Source organism: Megascapheus bottae, chromosome 2 (assembly GCF_031878675.1).
Source record: "Megascapheus bottae isolate mThoBot1 chromosome 2, mThoBot2.hap1, whole genome shotgun sequence".
Classification (NCBI taxonomy): domain Eukaryota; kingdom Metazoa; phylum Chordata; class Mammalia; order Rodentia; family Geomyidae; genus Megascapheus; species Megascapheus bottae.
In genome coordinates this window covers 52395860-52417451 of record NC_143510.1, presented here as the reverse complement: position 1 = coordinate 52417451, position 21592 = coordinate 52395860, and the positions used below count along the sequence as shown (strand labels likewise).

The following is a 21592-nucleotide window of genomic DNA, read 5'->3' as shown; positions in this document are numbered from 1 at the left end:
TCTTGGCATTCTGGCAGGATATCAACTAAACCAGGGTTGTTGGGCAGAGCCCGGGGATGGGGCCAAGCAGGAGGTAAGGAAGGCTGGATAGGAACAGGTGCTGGGCACGGGTGGTTTTTTTCAGATTTGCAGTGCTGGCCAGGATGCTGTGGTTGGCATGTGTGTCTGTGCGGATGGGCGATGCTTTCTCACCCCGACAGTAGGATCCTTCCATGGCTGAGTGTGTTCATTTGTCTTAGACAGAGTAGGAGGCAAATGACTTTTGCCCTTCTCTTCAGCACTAAGGGGCTGGTCTGGGCAGCTCTGGGGAAGTGAGAAGGCTCTGACTTCTAACTCCGGCCTCTGTTCCTTCTGCAGGCTTCTGGTGGGCGCTCCCCAGGCCCTGGCTCTTCCTGGGCAACAGGCAAATCGCACTGGAGGGCTCTTCGCTTGTCCCCTGAGCCTGGAGGAATCTGACTGCTACCGAGTGGACATGGACTCTGGAGGTGTGGCCTGTCAGGGTGCATTGTGGTGGGGAGGAGAAGACTTGCTCTTCTCTTCCTTCCCCTAATTCTCAGTGTCTTGCTTCTAGCTAATCTGCAAAAGGAGAGCAAGGAGAATCAGTGGTTGGGAGTCAGTGTTCGGAGCCAGGGACCTGGGGGCAAGATTGTGGTGAGTATTACTTCTTGTGACTGGACAAAAAGATGAGTGATGACGACGATGATAATGATAATGTGTGGATGCTGTGGATCAGTATGCTTAGAGAACATACAAGACCTCTGGAGCTATTAAAAAAAAGCTCTGAGAAGGGGCTGGGAGTGCGGCCTAGTGGTAGAGTGCTTGCCTAGCCTGCACAAAGACCCGGGTTCGATTCCTTGGTACCACGTACAGAAACAGCTGGTAGTGGTGCTGTGGATCAAGTGGTAGAATGTTAGCCTTGAGAAAGCCCAAGGACAGTGCCCAGGCCCTGAGTTCAAGCCTTAGGACTGGAAAAAAAAAGAGCAAAAAATGCTCCATGGCCTTATAAATTTAAAAATGTTTAGCAGTCATCTTTTTTTTTTCCTTTTTGGTCCTGGGGCTTGAACTTAGGGCCTGGACACTATCCCTGAGCTTTTTGCTCAAGGCTAGTGCTCTACCACTAGCTAAAACCACTGCTTTTTGTTGGCTAATTAGAGATAAGAACTTTTTCCCCCCCCTCAAGGCTAGTACTCCACCACTAGTTAAACCATTGCTTTTTGGTGGTTAACTGGAGATAAATGTCTGGGATTTTCCTGCCTGGGCCGCCTTTGAATTACTATCCTTATATCTCAGTTTCCTGAGTAGCTGAGATTATAGGCATGAGCCACTAACACTGGGCAGACTGCGAATCTTTCAAGCTTTAGCCACTAGTACTGGTTACTGAGAAAAGGTAGATGAGGACTAGGACTAGGCAAAAGCCTAGTCCTTGCTATACAGTTATGGAAACAACTCCTCCTCCTCCTTCTCCTTCTCTTCTTCTTTCTTCTTTCTTCTTTTTCTTTTCTCCTCCTTCCCCTTCCCCTTCTTCTTCTTCCTCTTCTTCTTCCTCTTCTTCCTCTTCTTCTTCTTCTTCTTCTTCTTCTTCTTCTTCTTCTTCTTCTTCTTCTTCTTCTTCTTCCTCTTCTTCTTCTTCTCCTCCTCCTCCTCCTCCTCCTCCTCCTCCTCCTCCTCCTCCTCCTCCTCCTCCTCCTCCTTCTTCTTCTTCTTCTTCTTCTTCTTCTTCTTCTTCTTCTTCTTCTTCTTCTTCTTCTTCTTCTTCTTCTTCTTCTTCTTCTTCTTCTTCTTCTTCTTCTTCTTCTTCCCAGCCATGGGGCAGCACTCAGGGCCTGGGTGCTGTCCTTGAGCCTCTTTGTGCTCAAGGCTAGCACTCTATCACCTGAGCCACAGCTCTACTTCAGCTTTTTCTCAGTAGTTTATAAGAGCTTTACAAACTTTTCTTCCTGGGCTGGCTTTGAATTGCGATCCTTAGATCTCAGTCTCCTGAGTAGCTAGGATCACAGGTGTGAGCCACTGGCACCTGGCTTTTTTCTTTTTTGAAACTGGGGATTGAACCTAGACTGTTGTACTTGCTAGGCAAGGGCTTTGCCACTGAGATACATCCCAGCCCTGGAAATTCTAATTCTCTAATCTTTCCTCCCCCTGCCATGTCTTTGACTAACATGCACCGGCACAATTAATACTTCAAGTTGCTGTGGGGCCGGACAAAGGGATGGAGAGAAAGGATTTCTGTGATGATTTGAGGCAGGTTTGTAAGCATAACAGTTGGAGAGTTGAGAGGAGGTTATTTGTAGATGAGGTAGTGGACCTTAGACAAACAGAAACAGGCAGTGTTTACTCACTCTGCTAATCCTAGCTACTCAGGAGGTGGAGATCTGAGGATCCAGGTTTGAAGCCAATTGAGGCAGACAAATTTGAGTGACTTATCTCCAATGAACCAGCAAAAAGCTGTAAGTGGAGCAGGGCATCGGGAGCTCAGGCCTGTAAATCCTAGCTACTCCGGAGGTGGAGCAGGTCAAAGCCAGCCCAGGCAGAAAAGTCCCTGTGAGACTCTTTTTTTTTTTTTTTTTTTTTTTGCCAGTCCTGGGCTTGAGCTCAGGGCCTGAGCACTGTCCTTGGACTTTCTCAAGGCTAGAGCTCTACCACTTGAGCTTCAGCACCACTTCTGGCTTTTTTCTATGTACGTGGTACCGAGGAATCAAACCCGGGTCTTCATGCATGCTAGGCAAGCACTTTAACCACTAGGCCAAACTCCCGGCCCCAAAGAAATCCAGATAAACCTCACATCCAACTTTCTCAAAGAATTCGGAACGCGAGGACCCCTCCCCCACCCCTCACCCCCTGTGAGACTCTTATCTCCAATAAAGTACTTCAAAAAGATGTAAGTGGTGCTGTGATTCAAGTGATAGAGTGCTAGACTTGAGCACCAAGAGGCTCAGGGACAGTGCCTAGGTCCAGAGTTCAAAACCTAGGACTGGCAAAATAATAGCTGTAAGTGGAGGTGTGGCTCAAGTGGTAGAACACCAATCTTGAATGGAAAAAGCTAAGCAAAGTGTGAAGCTCTGAGTTCAAGCTCCCAGAAGCAGTGCATGCACACCTACACACACACACACACACACACACACACACACACACACACACACACACACACACACACTCACCAGGAAAACCCAGGCCAGGACCACACTGAGCAGGTTGTAGGAAGCAGTGTCCTGGGTTGCCTTCATGGTACATCTGTGGATGCCCATGTAGAATGTGGAACAAGGCCATCTGCATGCAGGGACAGGAAGTAGAAAGAAGTAGATAGAGCTGGAATTCCTGGTAATGCAGAGACCTGCCTAAGTCACTTTCAGCCCAGGTGCTCATGTGATGCTGGCATAGGGGCATGCATGTGTATATACGTGCATACATGTGTACATGCAGGGGTGTGCAGGCATGTGTGTGTGTGCACGCACACACACACGCATATGTTGGATATCTGCAGGTAGGCATCTTGTACATCTCAGGCCCTCACAGGAAACGACCTTTCCTCCTTTCCTCCCCCAGACCTGCGCACACCGGTATGAGTCGAGGCAGCGAGTGGACCACATCCTGGAGACTCGGGATATGATTGGCCGCTGCTTTGTGCTGAGCCAGGACCTGGCTGTCCGTGATGATTTGGATGGTGGAGACTGGAAGTTCTGTGAAGGGCGTCCCCAGGGCCACGAGCAGTTTGGGTTCTGTCAGCAGGGCACAGCTGCTGCCTTCTCCCCCGACAGCCACTACCTTCTCTTTGGGGCTCCAGGAACCTATAACTGGAAGGGTGAGTCACTCTTCTGGGAGGGGAGAAGGGGACCAAAATCTCCTCTTACCTCAGAGATGGGACTGAGGGTAGCACACGGCCCAGCCCCAGAATGGCCAAATGCTCCTTGGTATACGACTTTGGGGGCACTGCCAGGCTTTCCACTCCTATTGTGCTAGCATGCACACACACACAACTGGGGGTACCTCCTCTCCTAAGCATGGCCAAGTGTTCCTCCACACGCTGGCATGAGCCCCCACATGCATGGCTGAGCCTACCCACCCAGCCCAGGGTCTGCATGCTCCAGCACCGCCGCCTCGTCACTGCCATTCCCGTCTCTGCACGCTGTTGCTGCTGTTGCTGCTGGCTCAGTTGACACTCGGTGAGTGGGATGCTAAGTGGAGGGGAGGGAGCTCCCCAGGGAGTCTGGGCTAGGGTGAGGGTGGGGTTAGGATGGATGAGGAGAGGAGGGAGGGGGCTTCCTGTGCCTGCCCACCTCCATGTCTGGCCTGAGGGACGCTTCTTGCTCCATGCCCTGGTCACTAACAGGCTTGTCCTTGCAGGCACGGCCAGGGTGGAGCTCTGTGCACAGGGCTCAGCGGACCTGGTACACCTGGACGACGGGCCCTACGAGGCGGGGGGCGAGAAGGAGCAGGACCCCCGCCTTATCCCGGTCCCTGCCAACAGTTACTTTGGTAGGGACCCCTCCCTGACCCAGAGCCACTCTAACCCTCTGTTCCTCTCTCTTGTCCTCCCTTCTCCATGCTCCTCCCATCCTTCTGTTTCTGTCTGTCTTTCTGTCTCTGACTCTTGCTCTCTGGTTGCTTGGTTTCTCATCCACCTCTTCCTCTTTCATCATCTTCTGTTTTTCTTTTCTATCTGACTCTGTCATCTGCCTCCTCTGTGGTCCTTTCTCTGGATGTCCCTTCCCTGGTGTCTTCCTCGCTCCCTGCCCCCACCCCCCACAGGGTTGCTTTTTGTCACCAACATTGATAGCTCAGACCCTGACCAGCTGGTGTATAAAACTTTGGACCCTGCTGACCGGCTCCCAAGACCAGCGGGAGACTTGGCCCTGAATAGCTACTTAGGTTTGTAAGCTTCCACTTTCTGGGCCCAGGGTGGGAGCTTGGCCTTGGCCTCCCTTCCCCTTTCCTGCCCTGTAACCCATCACACACACACACACACACACACGCCACACACACACACACACACACACAGAAACACACACACGGAGACACACATGGGGCTACCAGAGCTGGGTGTAGTCACCAGGCCTGGATAAGCCCCAAGGGTAATGGAAAAAAACCAAAAAACAAACAAACAGGGTTGGGAGTTTGGCCTAGTGGTAGAATGCTTGCCTAGCATGCACGAAGACCGGGGTTCGATTCCTCGGTGCCACACACATAGAAAAAAAGCCGGAAATGGTGCTGAGGCTCAAGTGGTAGAGCTCTAGCCTTGAGAAAATCCAAGGACAGTGCTCAGGCCCTGAGCTCAAGCCCAGGACTGGCAAAACAAAACAAAACAAAACAAAAAACCCCCAAACAGCAAAAAAACACCTCTTCCTTGAGGTGGGTGGTGGAGGACAGGGCTGAGATTCTCTTGGGAAGCATGAGTCCCGATCTCTGCAGGGACTTCCTCTGAGGGTGCAGAAAGGTCTAGCCTCATTGGTAAGTCTCTCGACCACTGCATCCTCCTGCAGAAGAGAAGGAAAGGAGGCCTGGGAGGACTTTGGGAGAAGGAGGCTCTTCCTCACTGTTCCTGTCCTTGCTGGGTGGGGGACGGGACAAGGAAGGCGTGTTGGATGGGGCAGGGGCCTGGTAGGGTGCGAAGATGAGAGAGGACCTGGGATTCTCCTCCAGGCCTGAGTTGGGCATGGGCAGAGCCTCTGGCCCATCTCCTGTCACTGTGCCCAGTCCCTGCCTGCTGGGCACAGTCAGTCACTCAGGCATTTCTATCAGTGCCTTTCTGTCTCCTCCCTAGTCCCAGAGCCTGACCTCATCACACTTCTTGTGCCAAATTCCAGTGGGCTAACATGGCATGGGAGGGTTGCCAGGCCCTGAAAGGGGAAGGAAGAATAGCCAGGCTGCCCATGGTGGTGGCACCTTTTTCTTTTGGTTCCAACAAGATCTGTTTGGGGTAGGGGTAGGGCAAGGGCCGGGGAGCTGTGACCTTTCTGGCTTCTGAGTGTTGAGGGAACATTGACTGGTGAGTGATCCGTCATCTAGGTTTCTCCATCGACTCTGGGAAGGGCCTGGTGCGTGCGGAGGAGCTGAGCTTTGTTGCAGGGGCCCCTCGTGCCAACCACAAGGGTGCCGTGGTCATTCTGCGCAAGGACAGTGCCAGCCGCCTGGTGCCTGAGGTTGTACTGTATGGGGAACGCCTGACCTCTGGGTTTGGGTACTCATTGGCAGTGGTGGATCTCAACAATGATGGGTAAGGAGGGGTGAGGAGTGGGGTCTGGAGGGGGCTGGGCCTGGGAGGGAGGAACAGCACCGACTTCCCTCTCTCCACAGCTGGCCAGACCTGATCGTGGGTGCCCCCTATTTCTTTGAGCGCCAAGAAGAGCTGGGAGGTGCTGTGTATGTGTACATGAACCAAGGCGGACACTGGTCAGGGGTGTCCCCACTCCGGCTCTGTGGCTCCCCTGACTCCATGTTTGGGATCAGCTTGACTGTCCTGGGGGATCTCAACCAAGATGGCTTCCCAGGTGTGGCTGGGAGCAGAAAGGGCTCAGTGGAGGAGATGGAGGAGGGATGTGGAGACCTCTCACCCCCCACTCCCTAGAGGTCATAGGGGGAGGTCTTTTGGGGACTCAAATAGAGAAGTGAACCTGAGCTGATGTGTGAGCTTTACCATGCTTTTTGGTTTGGGGGCAACTTTAGTTAGCCTTTCTGACTTAGGACATTAAAATCCCTGGGACTTAGTAGCTTCTTCTTTTTATTTATTTATTTTTGGGCCAGCCAGTCCTAGGGGTTGAACTCAGTGCCTGGGTGCTGACCCTGAGCTTTTGTGCTCAGGGCTAGTTCTTTATCACTTGAGCCACAGCTCCACTTCCAGCTTCTTTCTTTCTTTATTGGTGCTTGATTAGAGATCAGTGTCTCATGACTTTTCTGCCTGGCTGGCTTTGAACCGTGATCCTCAGACCTCAGCCTCCTGAATAGCTAGAATTACAGGCAGAAGCCGTTGGTGCCCAGCTCTTCGTTGTTTCTGGAACAGAGGAAACGTGGAATTGGAGATGTGGTCCAAGTGGTAGAGACCCAGTCTTGAGGGGAGGAAAAAGTTAAACAAGAGCTCAAGGCACTGAATTCAAGCTCTAGGCCTTGCCAGTACCCAGCCTCCCCAGCCAGTATGACCCCTTTCCCATACCCCACAGATATTGCAGTGGGCGCTCCCTTTGATGGGGATGGGAAAGTCTTTATCTACCATGGGAGCAGCCTGGGGGTTGTCACCAAACCTTCACAGGTAAAGGAGAGTCCTGGGGATGAGGGAATGAGCATGCATGTGGAGGGCAGGGAGGAGGCAGACGTAGAGGGAGATGGGGATTCTGGGAGAATGATGGCTGGTCCCCAGGTGCTGGAGGGGGAGGCCGTAAGCGTCAAGACTTTTGGCTATTCCCTGTCTGGAGGCCTGGATATGGATGGGAACCATTACCCGGACCTTCTGGTGGGCTCGCTGGCAGACACTGTTGTGCTTTTCAGGTAAACTCTCCCTCCCTGAGGCTCTATGCCTCTCCCCAAGCTTTAACCCTACCTTAGTGTCATGTCTGCAGCGTGCTCCCAGCCTTATGTTCTTCTATTTCTTGGGATTTCCCATGCCTCCCTCCTTCCCCCCAGAGCCAGACCTGTTCTGCATGTTTCCCATGAAATCCTCGTGGGTCCACCAGCCATTGACCTAGAACAGCCCAACTGTGCTGGTGATCGTTTAGTCTGGTAAGATGGCATCTGAGGGCAGGGGAAGGAGGGGCAGGGTTGTCTCTTTCTTTGTCTCTGGTTTGGGGCTGGGGGGCGGGGCTTTGGCATGGGTGGGAAAGGTGGGGAGGGGGAGTAGGGTCAAATGTGGTTCAGGAATCTCCCTCGGCTTCCCACAGTGTGGACTTGAGGATCTGTTTCAGCTACATTGCCATGCCCAGCACTTACAGCCCTATTGTGGGTGAGTGGGGGCTTCTTATCTACTGTTCACCCTGTTGGATTTCCAGGGCGGGTCACCCTGAGGTGGAGAGGAGGGTGCCTTAAGAATGGGGTCATTAAGGCTGGGTGCAGTGGCTCACGCCTCTAACCTAGCTACTCAGGAGGCTGAGATCTGAGGATCTCGGTTCAAAGCCAGCCTGGGCACTAAAGACCGTGAGACTCGTATCGCCAGTTAACCACTAGGAAATGGGAAGTGGTGCTGTGTCTCCAGGGGGTAGGGTGGTAGCTGTGGGCTAAAGAGCGCAGGGTGAAATGGCTCCCCAGCTCACTGCCTCCTCTGCTCTCCTCCACACCACAGCCCTGGATTATATGCTAGATGGGGACACAGACCGGAGGCTCCGGGGTCAGGTTCCTCGTGTGATCTTCCTGAGCCGGAGCCCCGAGGACCCCAAGCACCAGGCCTCAGGCACTGTGTGGCTGAAGCACCAGCATGACCGAGTTTGTGGAGACGCCATGTTCCAGCTACAGGTGGACACTGAGCGCTGGCCTCTGAGTGTCGTCATTTTGTGTCTTTTCCTCGATCCCACTTAGCTGCCTCCTCTGCTTCTTTGAGTGTGTGTGTGTGTGTGTGTGTGTGTGTGTGTGTGTGTCTTGGGGCTTGCACTCAGGACTTGAATGTTGCCCCTTAACATATTTTATTTTACTTCACTTTGTTTTTGTCAGTCCTGGGGCCTGAACTCAGGGCCTAAGTGCTGCCCCTGAGCTCTTTTGCTCAAAGCTAGCACTCTACCGCTTTGAGGCACAGCACCACTTTTGGTTTTCTGGTAGTTAACTCAAGAGGCTCATGGACTGTAGCATTTTAAAAAATGTTATTTTATTGTCTGGGTAATGTATAGAGGGGTTACAGTTATATTTATCAGGTAGTGAGTGTCTTACTTCTTGCATATTTATACTCTATCTGTAGCATTTTTGTTCAAGGTTGGTGCTCAATAACTTAAGCCACAGCTCCACGTCCGGCTTTTTGGTGGTTAACTGGAAATAAGAGACTCAGAGATTTTCCTGCCTGTGTTGGTTTCAACTGTGACTCTTAGGTCTTGGCCTCCTATGTAGCTAAGATTGCGGGTGTGAACCACTGGTGGCTGGCTTCTTAGCTGCTTCCTCACCAGTACAAGGTCACCACAATGGGATCGAGGAAAAGACACAAAATGACGACACTCAGAGGCCAGCGCTCAGTGTCCACCTGTAGCACCTAGAGCCTCTTTTCTGGGTCCCCTTGTTCTCACAGCTGTTTTTTTGTTTTTTTTTTCTTCCAGTCCTGCGCTTGAGCTCAGGGCCTGAGTACTGTCCTTGGGCTCTATCACTTGAGCCTCAGCACCACTTCCCCCTTTTTTTTCTATGTATGTGGTACCCAGGAATCAAACCTGGGTCTTTGTGCATGCTAGGCAAGCATTCAGCCACTCGGCCAAACTCCCATCCTCACAACTGCTTTTTTTTTTTTAAATCCTTCCTTCCTTCCTTCCTTCCTTCCTTCCTTCCTTCCTTCCTTCCTTCCTTCCTCTCTTCCTCCCTCTCTTCTCATTATCTAGCTTGTTTCCGAACCTCTGTCCTTCTCCCCAAGTTTCAGTGTCTGTCCTGGGTCTGGCTGGGCTTGGACGGGGCTCCAGTGAGGAACAATCTTTTCTTTGCAGGAGAATGTCAAAGACAAGCTTCGGGCCATTGTGGTGACCTTGTCTTACAGTCTCCAGACCCCTCGGATCAGGCAACAGGCTCCTGGCCAGGGGCTGTTCCCAGTGGCTCCTATCCTCAATGCTTACCAACCCAGCACCCAGCGAGTGGAGGTGAGTGTGGGCAAAGCAGCTAGGAGGGGCAGTGGTGCTGGTCCCTCAGCTGTGACAGCCAAGCTCCTGCATGTTACAACAGTTCTGTCCAGGGTCTGGGCGCTGTCCCTGAGCTTTTTTGCTCAGGGCTAGTTCTCTACCACTTGAGCTACAGCTTCCCTTCTGGCTTTTTTGGTAATTGGAGATAAAATCCTCATGGACTTTCCTGCACAATCTTGCTTTGAACCATGATCTTCAGATCTCAGTCTCCAGAGTAGCTAGGATTACAGAAGCCACCCAGTGCCTGGCTTAGTTTTATACATTTCTATGTGTTCTAACAAGTAAGTGTAAAAATGGCCCATATAACCCATGCTTCTATTCCAAGGGATGGAGTTTATTTGCTCCCTGTAATCAAACTGGGTCCCAGGCTGAGGGTGGGAGGGGGAGGGGATGTCATCTTCAAGTGTGGCTTCCAAGATCCGTCAGTCACCTTCCTCCCGTTCAGAGTTCCCTCTGTGGTTCTCCCAACCAGACCAGAGCAGTGCCCTTTGCCACTCCTCAGGGCCAATGTGGAACCCAGAACATGTAGTTGAGGCGGGGAAATGTGGGTTGACTGTGGACTAGTCTGTTCCTGTCTGTGTGTCTGTTTCATTTATTTATTTCTTTAGTTATTTTTAAAAAATTATTGTCAGGATAATGTGTAGAGGGGTTACAGTTACATTCATCAGGTAGTAAGTGCATTACTTCTTGCACATTGATACCCCTTCTCATGTTTTTGTCCCCACTAACCTTCCCCCATCCCTTTCCAATCCCTATTTCAAATAAACAAATAAATGTATACACAATATACCAGGTAACAAAGCCAGATACAGTAACAATATGAGATTAACTATAAGGGCAAAAAAAGAGAAAAGAAACAACATTGTACATTAAGAACAACAATCACTCAAGTTAAAGCTCTTGTTTCCATACCCTGGAGATCCTTTCATTTAGTCTCATCCTATATGACATTCTATACCTAGGTTTTAAGCTATTGTAATCCTCTGCTAGGAGAGTCCTAGATGTGTACTAATTATTACAAATGAGGGAAACCATTTGTCTGTCTCATTTATCTATCATCTGTCTCTGTTCTCTCTTTTCTCTCTTTCTCTCTTTCTGTCTCTGTCTCTGTCTCTGTCTCTCTCTCTCTTTGGGACTGGGGTTTGAACTCAGGATTTTGCACTTGTTAGACAGGTGCTCTACCACTTAAACCATGCCCTGTTGCAGCTGTCACTGGCTAGTCTCTACCAATGAGTATAGCCAATACTCATCATTTTGCAGTTCAGAGTGGTTCAGTGAGCAGCCCTGAAGCATCCTGAAACTCCACCATTGTTTAATCCTGTGATACTCTAACTGGACCTATGTCTTGGGGACACATTCAGCCCCTGGGTTACCCCCTAGGAATGACCCTCCCCTCCAATCTCTGCCCAGATCCACTTCCTGAAACAAGGCTGTGGTGAAGACAAGATCTGTCAGAGCAACCTGCAGCTGGTCCAGGCTCGCTACTGTGCCCGGGTCAGCGACACGGAGTTCCAGCCCCTACCCATGTGAGAAGGGTGGGGAGTGCATGGTAGGGAGAGGGGAGGGCAAGAGTCAAGGAACGGGAGGTGCCCCCTCAGAAAGAGCGGGTAGAAAGCAGGTCTGAGTCTGCAGAGCAGAGTGGGCTAAAGAAGACCTTGAGAGAAGGGCCCCAGGGCTGGGGCCATAGGGCTTCCTGCTAGGGAAGACCAGATGATCTCATAGGCTTTACTTACGCCTCAGTTTCCACAAGTCTGTGAGGTAGGGGTTTTTAGTTCTCCCCTCCACCCCCTTTTTTCTTTCTGTGCCAGTACGGGGGCTCGAATACAGGACCTTATATTCTCTGTTAGCTTCCCGCCGCCCCCCTCCGCCCCAGGCTTAACCACTTGAGTGGTGCCTCCACTTCTGACTTTTGGCTAAGTCATTAGAGATAAGAACCTCTTGGATGTGTAGATTTGTCTGTCTGGGTTGACTTCTAACTCAGATCTTCAAATCTCAGATCTCCTGCCTAGCTAGGACTTCAGGTGTTATTCATCACTTGTGCCTAGATTTTTGTTCAGCCTCCTTTTAGAGATGGAGACCTGAGGCCTAGAGACATGACCAGAGTCATGGTTGAACTGGCATGAGAATAGACGTCTCCTGATTCTCATCTTTGCCTAACAGAGACCTGGCCTGGGCTGGTGTGTGGTTTTCAGTACCTGGTTTTGGAGTGCGGGCTGGGAAGGAAAACTAGGGGAAGGACTCAGATCTTGTCGTGAGTGAGGGTGTGACTCTTCAGGGATGTGGATGGGACAACAGCCCTATTTGCATTGAGTGGACAGCCTGTCATCGGCCTGGAGCTGATGGTCACCAACCTGCCCTCGAACCCAGCCCAGCCCCAGGCTGATGGGGACGATGCTCATGAAGCCCAGCTTCTGATCACCCTCCCTTCCTCGCTACACTACTCAGGAGTCCGGGCCCTCAACTCTGAGGTGAGGACCTTGGGCTGGAGTGTGTGTGGGGGGCGGCGGGGGGACTCTTCAGGGGCTCTGATAACCCCAACTGACCTGTCTCCCTCTCTATACACCAGGAGAAGCCACTCTGCCTATCCAATGAGAATGCCTCCCGTGTTGAGTGTGAGCTGGGGAATCCGATGAAGAGAGGTGCCCAGGTTGGCATGTCTGCACTTAGCCCTGTCTGAGTGGCTCCTTCCTGAAGCCCTGCCCTCCCCTGACTCTATCTGTCCACACTGGCCTAGCTCACCTTCTACCTCATCCTGGCCACCTCTGGGATCACCATCGAGACCACAGAGCTGGAGGTGGAGCTGCAGTTGGCCACGTGAGTCTGGCAGGGAGGAATAAGGAGAGAGTTGGGCTGGCTTCATGGTGGGGTGGGGGAGGGAGGCCTGTGCTCGCTGACCCCACCTGCCCCTGTCCACATGCCAGGATCAGTGAGCAGACGCTGCGTCCAGTTGTTGTTCGGGCCCACGTCTTCATTGAGCTGCCACTGTCCATTGCAGGGTAAGGCCTGGCTGAGTGGGCATTTCATCTGGAAGATGGGAAGGCGGGGCACTGCCATGCCCAAACCCTGGCCTGGGTTCTGCCTCACTTGCCATTACCCTCCAAACTCCAGTCAGCCAGACCCCAGGCCTCATCAGCCCCCTGTTTTGCCCCTCCACTCCAGGGTGGTCACACCCCAGCAACTCTTCTTCTCTGGCGTGGTGAAGGGTGAGAGCGCCATGTTGTCTGAGCGGGATGTGGGCAGCAAGGTCAAATATGAGGTCACGGTAAGTTTCTGCTCCTTCTTCTCTTCCTCTTCCTTCTTCTGTACTGGTATTGAGGCTTGAACTCAGGGCCTGGGCGCTGTCTTTTAGCTTTTTTTTTTTTGGTTCAAGGCTTAATGCTCTACCACTGAACCACAGCTCCACTTCTGGCTGGTTAGTTGGAGAGGACAGTCTCATAGACTTGCCTGCTCTGTCTGGTTTCAAACTGGAATCCTCAGGTCTCAGCCTCCCTAGTAGCTAGCATGACAGGAGTAAATTGCTGACTATTGGTGCTTCTTCTTGGCCTAGAGGAGAGGCTGGGAACTGTCCCAAGGCCGGGGCTTTGCCCTGTGGCAGCAGGGTGGTCTAATGAGTCTGTAGTCTCTGGCCTCACCCAGACCCAGCTGTGGGCAGATGCTCATGTTGGAGTCTCAGCTAGGTATTTTGACCAAGAGGTAGAAGCTGGATGAGCTGGGGGGAACTGTTCTGTTGTGGCTTTAGCTGAGGGACAGGACCTCAGGGCAGAGCTGGTGTTGACAGAGAACAACGCTTTCGCTTGGTTGGGGCCTTTCTCACCTCTGCCTAGGGTGTGGCCAGGTTTGCCTGGTGTAGTGTAGGGAGGAAAGCATGCCTGGTCTGCTCTAGATCCTGCATCTTTGTTGACACTCTTCCCCTCAGCCTGGTCCCCTCCATCTCTGTGGCTTAGGGTCTGCCCAGAATTGGAGCATCCTCTCTTCATACCAGCTTGTGCCCCCAGGTCTCCAACCAAGGCCAGTCCCTCAACACCCTGGGCTCTGCGTTCCTGAACATCATGTGGCCTCACGAGATTGCCAACGGGAAGTGGCTGCTGTATCCCATGCGGGTGGAGCTGGAGGGAGGACAAGGGCTGGGACAGAAAGTTCTTTGTTCCCCCAGGCCCAACATACTTCACCTGGTGAGAGACTTAGGCAGGGCGGGTAGGGCTGGACTCCTGAGGGAAGTTGGGGGGGTAGTGCGTGTGGGTGGTGGGGAGGAGATAGCATCTCAGGATTGCTGCATTTGGCGGGGCATCCTCACGGGTCCCTTCCCCCTTACATCCAGGATGTGGATAGCAGGGAGAGGAGACGGCGGGAGCTGGAGCCACCAGAGCAGCAGGAGCCTCAGGGGCAGCTAGAGCCCAGCACATCTTGGTGGCCAGTGTCCTCTTCTGGGAAGAAGAAAAACATCACCCTGGTGAGGGCAGGGCGAGTGTGATGAGCCACCATGGATGGAATGTGGTGTGGTGTGATGGAGGGGGCTGCGGCAGGGACATGTGGCTTCAAGGTGGTAGGTCTTCGGGGAGTGGGGTGGTAGCCTGTAAAATCATGGGGTGGCTAAATGCCTGAACAAGGTACTTGCTGCACAACTTGAGGGTGGGGGAACCTGAGAGGCAGCCCCCCCTCCCACCTCCCCCCAGCGCCAAGTGCTCACTGCAGAGCAGGGCACTGGACCTACAAGACAGCTCATCAGCCAAGCAACACATTCTCCTTGCAGTCACATACAGCTCTACGTTTTGTAAGAGATGGGATGGAGTTAATCCTTGAGATCTATCCATTGTTCTCAGGAGGTTAGTGAAAGGACCACTTGCTTCATTTTTATGAGGTCAAAACATCTAGCTTTTTTTTTTTTTTTTTTTGTTGTTGTTGGTAGTAAGGCTTGAACTCTGGGCCTGGATGCTGTTTCTGAGCCCTTCAGCTCAAGGCTATCACTCTACTACTTTGAGCTACAGTGCCACTTAATGGTTTTCTGATAAATTGGAGACTTTCCTGCCTGGTCTGGCTTTGAACTACGATCCTCAGATCACAGCCTCCTGAGTAGCTAGCTCTAGTTTTTTCTTTTCCTCTCTCTCTCTCTCCCTCTCTCTCTCTGTGTGTATACATTTATGTATTGTGGTTTTTAACTCTGGGTATCAAGCTCTCACTTGGCATTTTTTGCTCAGGTCTAGAACTCTACCCTTTTCAGCAACATTTTCACTTCCTACTGCTTGAACTATGCTTCTATTTTTGGCTTTTTTGCTGGTGGAGATAAAAATCTCTTGGATTTGTCTGCTTGGACTGTCTTTGAACTGTGATCCTCAGATCTCAGCTTCCTGAGTAGCTAGCATTACAGGTGTGAGCCACCAGAACCTAGTTTCTTTTCTTTTTCCCAGTCCTGGGCTTTGGGCTCAGGGCCTGAGCACTGTCCTTGGGCTTTCTCAAGGCTAGAGCTCTACACTTGGGCCTCAGCACCAGTTCTAGCTTTTTTCTATGAATGTGGTACAGAGGAATCAAACCGGGTCTTCGTGCATGCTAGGCAAGCACTCTACCACTAGGCCAAACTCCTGGCCTAAATGCAGATATGCATTTAGGATTTGACCATGTTCTCTCTCATTCACTCTGGTGATCTACCTCCTTCTTGCTAGTTTCCATCTCATAACAAAGCCTGGTTTACTTATTTGTTTCTCACCATTTAATAATGTATATTAATTCCACAAAGAGGTTTTGCCATGGTAATATATATATATATTATACTTTTTGATATAAACATGAAAAATCTATGATATTTATGTATGTGTATATGTGTGTATATTCTATATGTAGGATGGTACTGGCAGTAAGAATGTGGTGGGGATGTTGTTTGGCAGTATACCTACCACCTTTGTAGGGGGCTGTAAGGAGGTAGACTAGCTCATGTACCCCTGTCAGAGAGGCAGTTATACTTCATCCTTCAGGGCCTCAGCCTCTCTAGAGAGCATGGTCTGAGACAAACTAGAGAACTCAGGGGAGCCAGATGGAGGCCAGTGGCTCACGCCTGTAATCCTAGCTACTCAGGAAGTTGAGATATGAGGATCAAGGTTCAAAGCCAGCCTGGGAAGCAAAGTTTGTGAGACTTTTATCTTTAATTAACCACCAAAAAAGCTAGAAGCGGAGCTGTGGCTCAAGTAGTAGGATACTAGCCTTAAGCAAATAAAGTTTGGGGACAGTACCCAAGCCCTGAGTTCAAGCCCAGAATCAGGACCAGGCACACACACACACACACACACACACACACACACTCACAGATACCCCCCCCACGTATGCACAAGTAATAAAACTTGGGATTCTGAACATGAGAGTCTATGGTTGCTCTTTTTTTTTTTTTTTGCCAATCGTGGGGCTTGAACTCTGGGCCTGGGTGCTGTCCTTAAGCTTTTCAGCTCAAGGTTACAGTCCTATCCCTTGAGCCACAGTGCCACTTCTGGTTTTCTGGTGGTTAACTGGAGATAAGAATCTCACAGACTTTAGTGCCTGGGCTGGCTTTAAACTTTGATTGTCAGATCTCAGCCTCCTGAGTGGTTGCCCTAGTTTTTTTTTTTTTGGTGGGAGGGCTTCAAATGGCCTGAGCTCTTAGCTCAAGGCTACTGCCTTACCCTTGAGCCAAGCCCCATTTCCCTTTTCTAGAGGTTAATTGGAGATAAGAGTCTCAGGTCCTTTTGTGCCCTGACTGGCTTTGAACCTTGATCCTCAGATCTCAGCCTCCTGAGTAGCTAGGATTACAGGCGTGAGCGACAGCACCCGTTGCCTGGATTGCTCTAGTTTTTGTTACATTCTCTATAGGACTGATTTCCTCTGAGAATTTCCTTGTTTAAGAAGAACTTTGGAATAGACCTTATTAGCCAGGTGTGGTGGCTCATGCCTATTTTTCATGGCTAAGTAGCAATGAAAGTCTCTCTGACTTTCTTGCCTGGGCTTGCTTCAAGTTGTGATCTCAGCCTCCTGAATTGCTAGTATTACAGGTATGAACTACCAAGTATTCTTTTCTTTTTTTGCCTGTCCTGGGGCTTGTACTCAGGATCTGAGCATTGTCCTTGGGCTTTCTCAAGGCTAAAGCTCTAGCAGTTGAGCCACAGAACCATTTGTGGTACCAAGAAATTGAACCCTGGTCTGCCTGCATGCTAGGCAGGCACTCTACCATTAGGCCAAACTCTCAGCCCTTACCAAGGATTCTTGAGTTGTTCACAAGGTATAAACAGAAAGGTAACATCCTCAAAGCTATTCTCTGTACATGGAATGTGACAAAGGATTGGTTTACCATAGTACCTTTTTTTTTTTTTTTTTGCTATTTGTTTATGGGTCACAGGGCTTGAACTTTGCCTAGGCACTGCTCCTGAGTTCTTCAGCTCAAGGCTAATGCCCTACTCTTGAACCAAGCCTCACTTCCTGTTTTCTAGAGGTTAATTGGAGATAAGAGTCTCAGGTCTTTTTGTGCCAGAGTTGGCTTTGAACCTTGATCCTCACATCCCAACTTCCTCAGTAGCTAGGATTACAGGCGTGAACCACCAGGCCGGTTTACTGTTGGCCAGTGCATTGTTGGTGGTGATTGGGTCAGATGGCTTTAGGTCTGAGTTCCTTGCCTCTAGCAGTTCCTTTGGGGCAGTCTCACCCTATTTCAGTGAATTCTCTTAGGGCAGGCTTGTAGCTTTTCCATAGAGGAATCTACCTCTAAATAAATTAGTTTTTAAAAATTTGTTTTTTTTATTGTTATTACAAAGGTGATATACAGTCCAAATATCTTCTTTGCTGTTTTCTAGCCTTGCTGGCTTTGTGATCCAGGTGGACTGGTGACGGTCCCCTTGGGCCGCAATTTCCATGTTTGAAGGATGCTATGAAGGGCTAGGCCTGGGAGTGCAGGACTGTAATCCCATTTATAGGAGGAGGAGGATTGAGGATCCAGGACAGCCTGGGTTCAAAAAAAATCAGCTCTTTGTTTAGTCTTTTGAGGAACCGCCATACTGCTTTCCGTAGTGGTTGAATGAGTTTACACTCCCACCAACAGAGTAGTAGCTTGCCAGCCATGTCCTTTGCCACACAGAAGCTCTGCAGTTTAATGCAGTCCCACTTATCCAAACTGTCTTTGATGTGTTGTGTTTCTGAGTCTTTATTAAGAAAGTTTCGACTTGTGCCAAGGAGACCTAGTGCATCTCCTATTCCTTTCAGTGTATCTGCTTTTACCTTGAGGCCTTTGACTCATTTGGAGTTAATCCTGGTGCAGGGTGACATAGAAGGACCCAACTTTAGTTTTCAGCAGGTGCTTAGCCAGTTGTGCCAGTCCCCTATGAACCAGCAATTCCACTACTTGACATTTACCCAATGGTCCAGAAACAAGGACATACTAAATCCACTAGCACAACGATGTTCATTGCAGCACTATTTACTATAGCAAAGATAGGGAACCAACCCAGATGTCCCTCAATTGATGAGTGGATCAACAAGATGTGGTATTTATACACAATGGAATTCTATGCTGCGGTCAGAAAGAATGACATCGCCCCATTTGTAGGAAATGGCAAGACTTGGAAAAAATCATATTAAGTGAAGTAAGCCAGACTCAAAGGAACATAGGCTCAATGGTTTCCCTCATTTGTCATAATTAGTATAAACCTTGGACTCTCCTAGCAGAGGTTTACAATAGGGCAAAACCTAGATACATATGAAAGGACCTCCAGGATATGGAAATAAGAGCTATATAACGTGTGATTGTTGTCCTTAATGTACTATGTTATTTCTCATCTCTCTTGTTGTCCCTTGGTTATCTCATATTGTTACCTTGTTATCTTGTATATTGCATATATGTTTATTTGAAATAGGATAGGGAAGGGGGGAAAAGATGAGGGGAGGAGCTGGGGGGGAGGGAAATAGGAACAAAAACATGAGAAGGGGTATCAATGTTTGTGAAGTAATGCACCTTCTATATAACGAATATAATGTAACCCTTCTATTAATTACAATAAAAAAATCAGCTCTTAAAACATCTAGGAGCGATGGGACGTACCTGTAATCCAGCCAACTTGAGAGGCAGAGGTAGAGGGTTGCTCTTTGAGGCTGGCCTTGGGCAAAACATGGGTTCAGCTGAAAAAAAAAATAGCCAAAGCAAAATGACTTGGCTGTGGCTCAAGCCTCAGTTGAGGAAGCTACTCGGCCCATTGTTGTGAAGTAAGAGACAAATAGCTTAGATTTGGGTAGGAAGTTACTTTTCTTTCTTTCTTTCTTTCTTTCTTTCTTTCTTTCTTTCTTTCTTTCTTTCTTTCTTTCTTTCTTTCCCTTTCCTTTTTTTTTTTTGGTGTTAAGACCCGAGCTTGAATTCAGGGCCTGGATGCTGTCCCGGAGCTTTTTTTGCTCAAGTCTAGCACTCTACCACTTGAGTTCACAGCTCCACTTCCGGCTCTTAGATGGTTATTAGGAGATAAGAGTCTCACAGACTTTCCTACTCAGGCTGGCTTTGAACCTCGATCCTCAGATCTTAGCATCCTGAGTTGCTAGGATTACAGGCATGTGGCCCACAACTACTTGGAAGCACAGAGGAAGACTTCCAGGTTGGGAAGGTGGCTTAGTGGTAGAGTGCTTGTCTAGCATTCCTGAAGACCTGGGTTCAATTCCTCAGTGTCACATAAACAGAAAAAAGCTGGAGGTGTCTCTGTGGCTCAGGAATAGATTCCAGGCCCTGAGTTCAAGCCCTAGGACTGACAACAAACAAACAAAAAACAGAGGAAGATTTGCTGCAGGGAGAGTTAGAGGTCAGGCCAGGAGAATGGGAGAGATGGGTTGGCTAAGTGGTGTGGGGTTGAGTGGCTCAGAGCCCTGACTGTCTGTGTCCTCAGGACTGTGCCCGGGGCACGGCCAACTGTGTGGTGTTCAGTTGTCCACTCTACAGCTTCGACCGGGCTGCTGTGCTGCGTGTCTGGGGCCGCCTCTGGAATAGCACGTTTCTGGAGGTGAGGACTGGACCAGGACTCACGTCTACTTCTCCCTTGTGTACCTGAGGCACTGTGTTAGATACTGTTCCATTTATGATCAGATGCTGGGATTGGGGAGGGAGAGGCGGGAGGAGGAGGATCCAGAGCATTTAGGAGGAAGATCTTCCTCTCTGTCCTGTCAGGAATACACAGCTGTGAAGTCCCTTGAAGTGATTGTTCGAGCCAACATCACAGTGAAGTCCTCCATCAAGAACTTGGTGCTCAGAGATGCCTCCACCATGGTGAGCAGGGGGCTGGGGCCTCTCCTCCCTCCTCCTCTCTCCCTTCTCTAGCTCTCACCCCATTAACCCCTTGCTCCACAGATCCCAGTGATGGTATACTTGGACCCCATGGCTGTGGTGGCAGAAGGAGTTCCCTGGTGGATTATCCTTCTGGCTGTCCTGGCTGGGTTGCTGGTGTTGGCACTGTTGGTGCTGCTGCTGTGGAAGGTGAGGCTTAGGGAGGGGTGGGGGCTGATGGAGGCTGGAATCCTAGCCAGTCTCCCCTACTGCTGTTTCCTCACTCACCCACACAGTCATGTTCAATGACTGTACACTGAGCACCTTACCCAGCATGCACCGGGAGCTCTATCATACCTGGACATTTCAAAGACCATGCAGGTCCAAATCTTGTCCTTAGGAAGTTTATAGTCTGTAGGATAGTGAGCCTTGTAGTCAAGGACAAGGTGGAAGGTATGGTGCTGAGATTGTGGGTGTGAGTTCAGAGGAAGAAAGTTGAGGTGACTGCCAAGCCAGGCCTTATAAAGAAGGGTCCTCTGGGCCGGGAGTTTGGTCTAGTGGTAGAGTGCTTGCCTGGCATGCACGAAGACCCGGGTTCGATTCCTCAGTACCACATACATAGGAAAAAGCCGGAAGTGGTGCTGAGGCTCAAGTGGTAGAGTGCTAGCCTTGAGAAAGTCCAAGGACAGCGCTCAAGCCCTGAGCTCAAGCCCAGGACTGGCAAAAAAAAAAAAAAAAAGAAGGGTCCTCTGACTGTTCAAGTGGGGGCCCTGGGTAGCATGTGCAGGTGAACAGGATGGGTGGGTGTGGCCTGTGCCTTTCAGAATGACCATGGTAGGTGAAGCCAGGGTGGCAGGGAAGTGTGGCCTTGAAGGCTGGCAAGGAAGCTGTGGCCAGGACTGCTGTGTGTGAAGTAGTTCCAGGGAAGTGTCTACAGGAGACTCCAGGCTCCACATGGAACCAATCTCATCTGCCCAGAGCTGTCATGGACTTCCGGTGCTATGTGGGACTCAACATCCAAGCACACACATGTACATGTCAGTGTGTGTGTGTGTGTGTGTGTGTGTGGAGGGGCCTGTCCTCCCTGGCCCATAGGTCCCCGGCGGGGCTGCAATTCATCTGAAGTGCAAGACTTCACTGCCCATGCATTCCTTCAGCCCAGTCATGGCACCGAGCACACCCAGCAGCCAGTGTGGGCCAGCAGGGGACCCGGCTCTGGAGTGGCACCCAAGCTGTTGGAGATGTGTCCATTCTTAGAGGAGCGGGATGTGTTCAGGAAGCCGGCTCCTGGGTGCTTGCCTTTCTGCTACCAGCGGAGGAAAGGGCTCCTCCGTCCTCAGTTTCGCCATCCTCTTTCCCTCCTTTCTCCCTCCACATCCCAGTGTGGCTTCTTCCATCGGAGCGGTCAGAGCTCAGCCATTCCCACCAACTATCACCAGGCCCATCTGGCCGTGCAGCCCTCAGCCATGGAAGCTGGGGGTCCAGGGACTGTGGGGTAACCGTTGTGTGTGTGTGTGCATGTGTGTATGTACGTGCGTGGTAAGTTCAGCTGCCAGCATTCAAGGGA

General features: G+C 50.5%; 1 protein-coding gene across 4 annotated transcripts in view; it reads left to right on the top strand.

Moving 5' to 3' along the window:
• The window catches only part of Itga7 (integrin subunit alpha 7), a 28685-nt gene that overhangs the window by 5232 nt on the left and 1861 nt on the right, over window positions 1-21592 (top strand). Inside the window, exons 2-25 of one of the 4 annotated variants that reach the window (XM_090327026.1) lie at window positions 358-485; window positions 572-651; window positions 3541-3796; window positions 4339-4470; window positions 4744-4863; window positions 6001-6208; window positions 6289-6482; window positions 7149-7237; window positions 7346-7473; window positions 7609-7704; window positions 7863-7924; window positions 8261-8430; window positions 9591-9740; window positions 11190-11305; window positions 12055-12247; window positions 12346-12426; window positions 12514-12593; window positions 12701-12775; window positions 12939-13041; window positions 13775-13951; window positions 14098-14229; window positions 19652-19765; window positions 19930-20028; window positions 20110-20235. In XM_090327026.1, the coding sequence (XP_090183152.1) occupies window positions 358-485; window positions 572-651; window positions 3541-3796; window positions 4339-4470; window positions 4744-4863; window positions 6001-6208; window positions 6289-6482; window positions 7149-7237; window positions 7346-7473; window positions 7609-7704; window positions 7863-7924; window positions 8261-8430; window positions 9591-9740; window positions 11190-11305; window positions 12055-12247; window positions 12346-12426; window positions 12514-12593; window positions 12701-12775; window positions 12939-13041; window positions 13775-13951; window positions 14098-14229; window positions 19652-19765; window positions 19930-20028; window positions 20110-20235 (3109 nt within the window). Of the gene's footprint in view, window positions 1-357; window positions 486-571; window positions 652-3540; window positions 3797-4338; window positions 4471-4743; window positions 4864-6000; window positions 6209-6288; window positions 6483-7148; window positions 7238-7345; window positions 7474-7608; window positions 7705-7862; window positions 7925-8260; window positions 8431-9590; window positions 9741-11189; window positions 11306-12054; window positions 12248-12345; window positions 12427-12513; window positions 12594-12700; window positions 12776-12938; window positions 13042-13774; window positions 13952-14097; window positions 14230-19651; window positions 19766-19929; window positions 20029-20109; window positions 20236-21592 lie in introns of those variants that run through there. The other 3 variants (XM_090327007.1, XM_090326996.1, XM_090327017.1) reach the window with 3 other exon arrangements.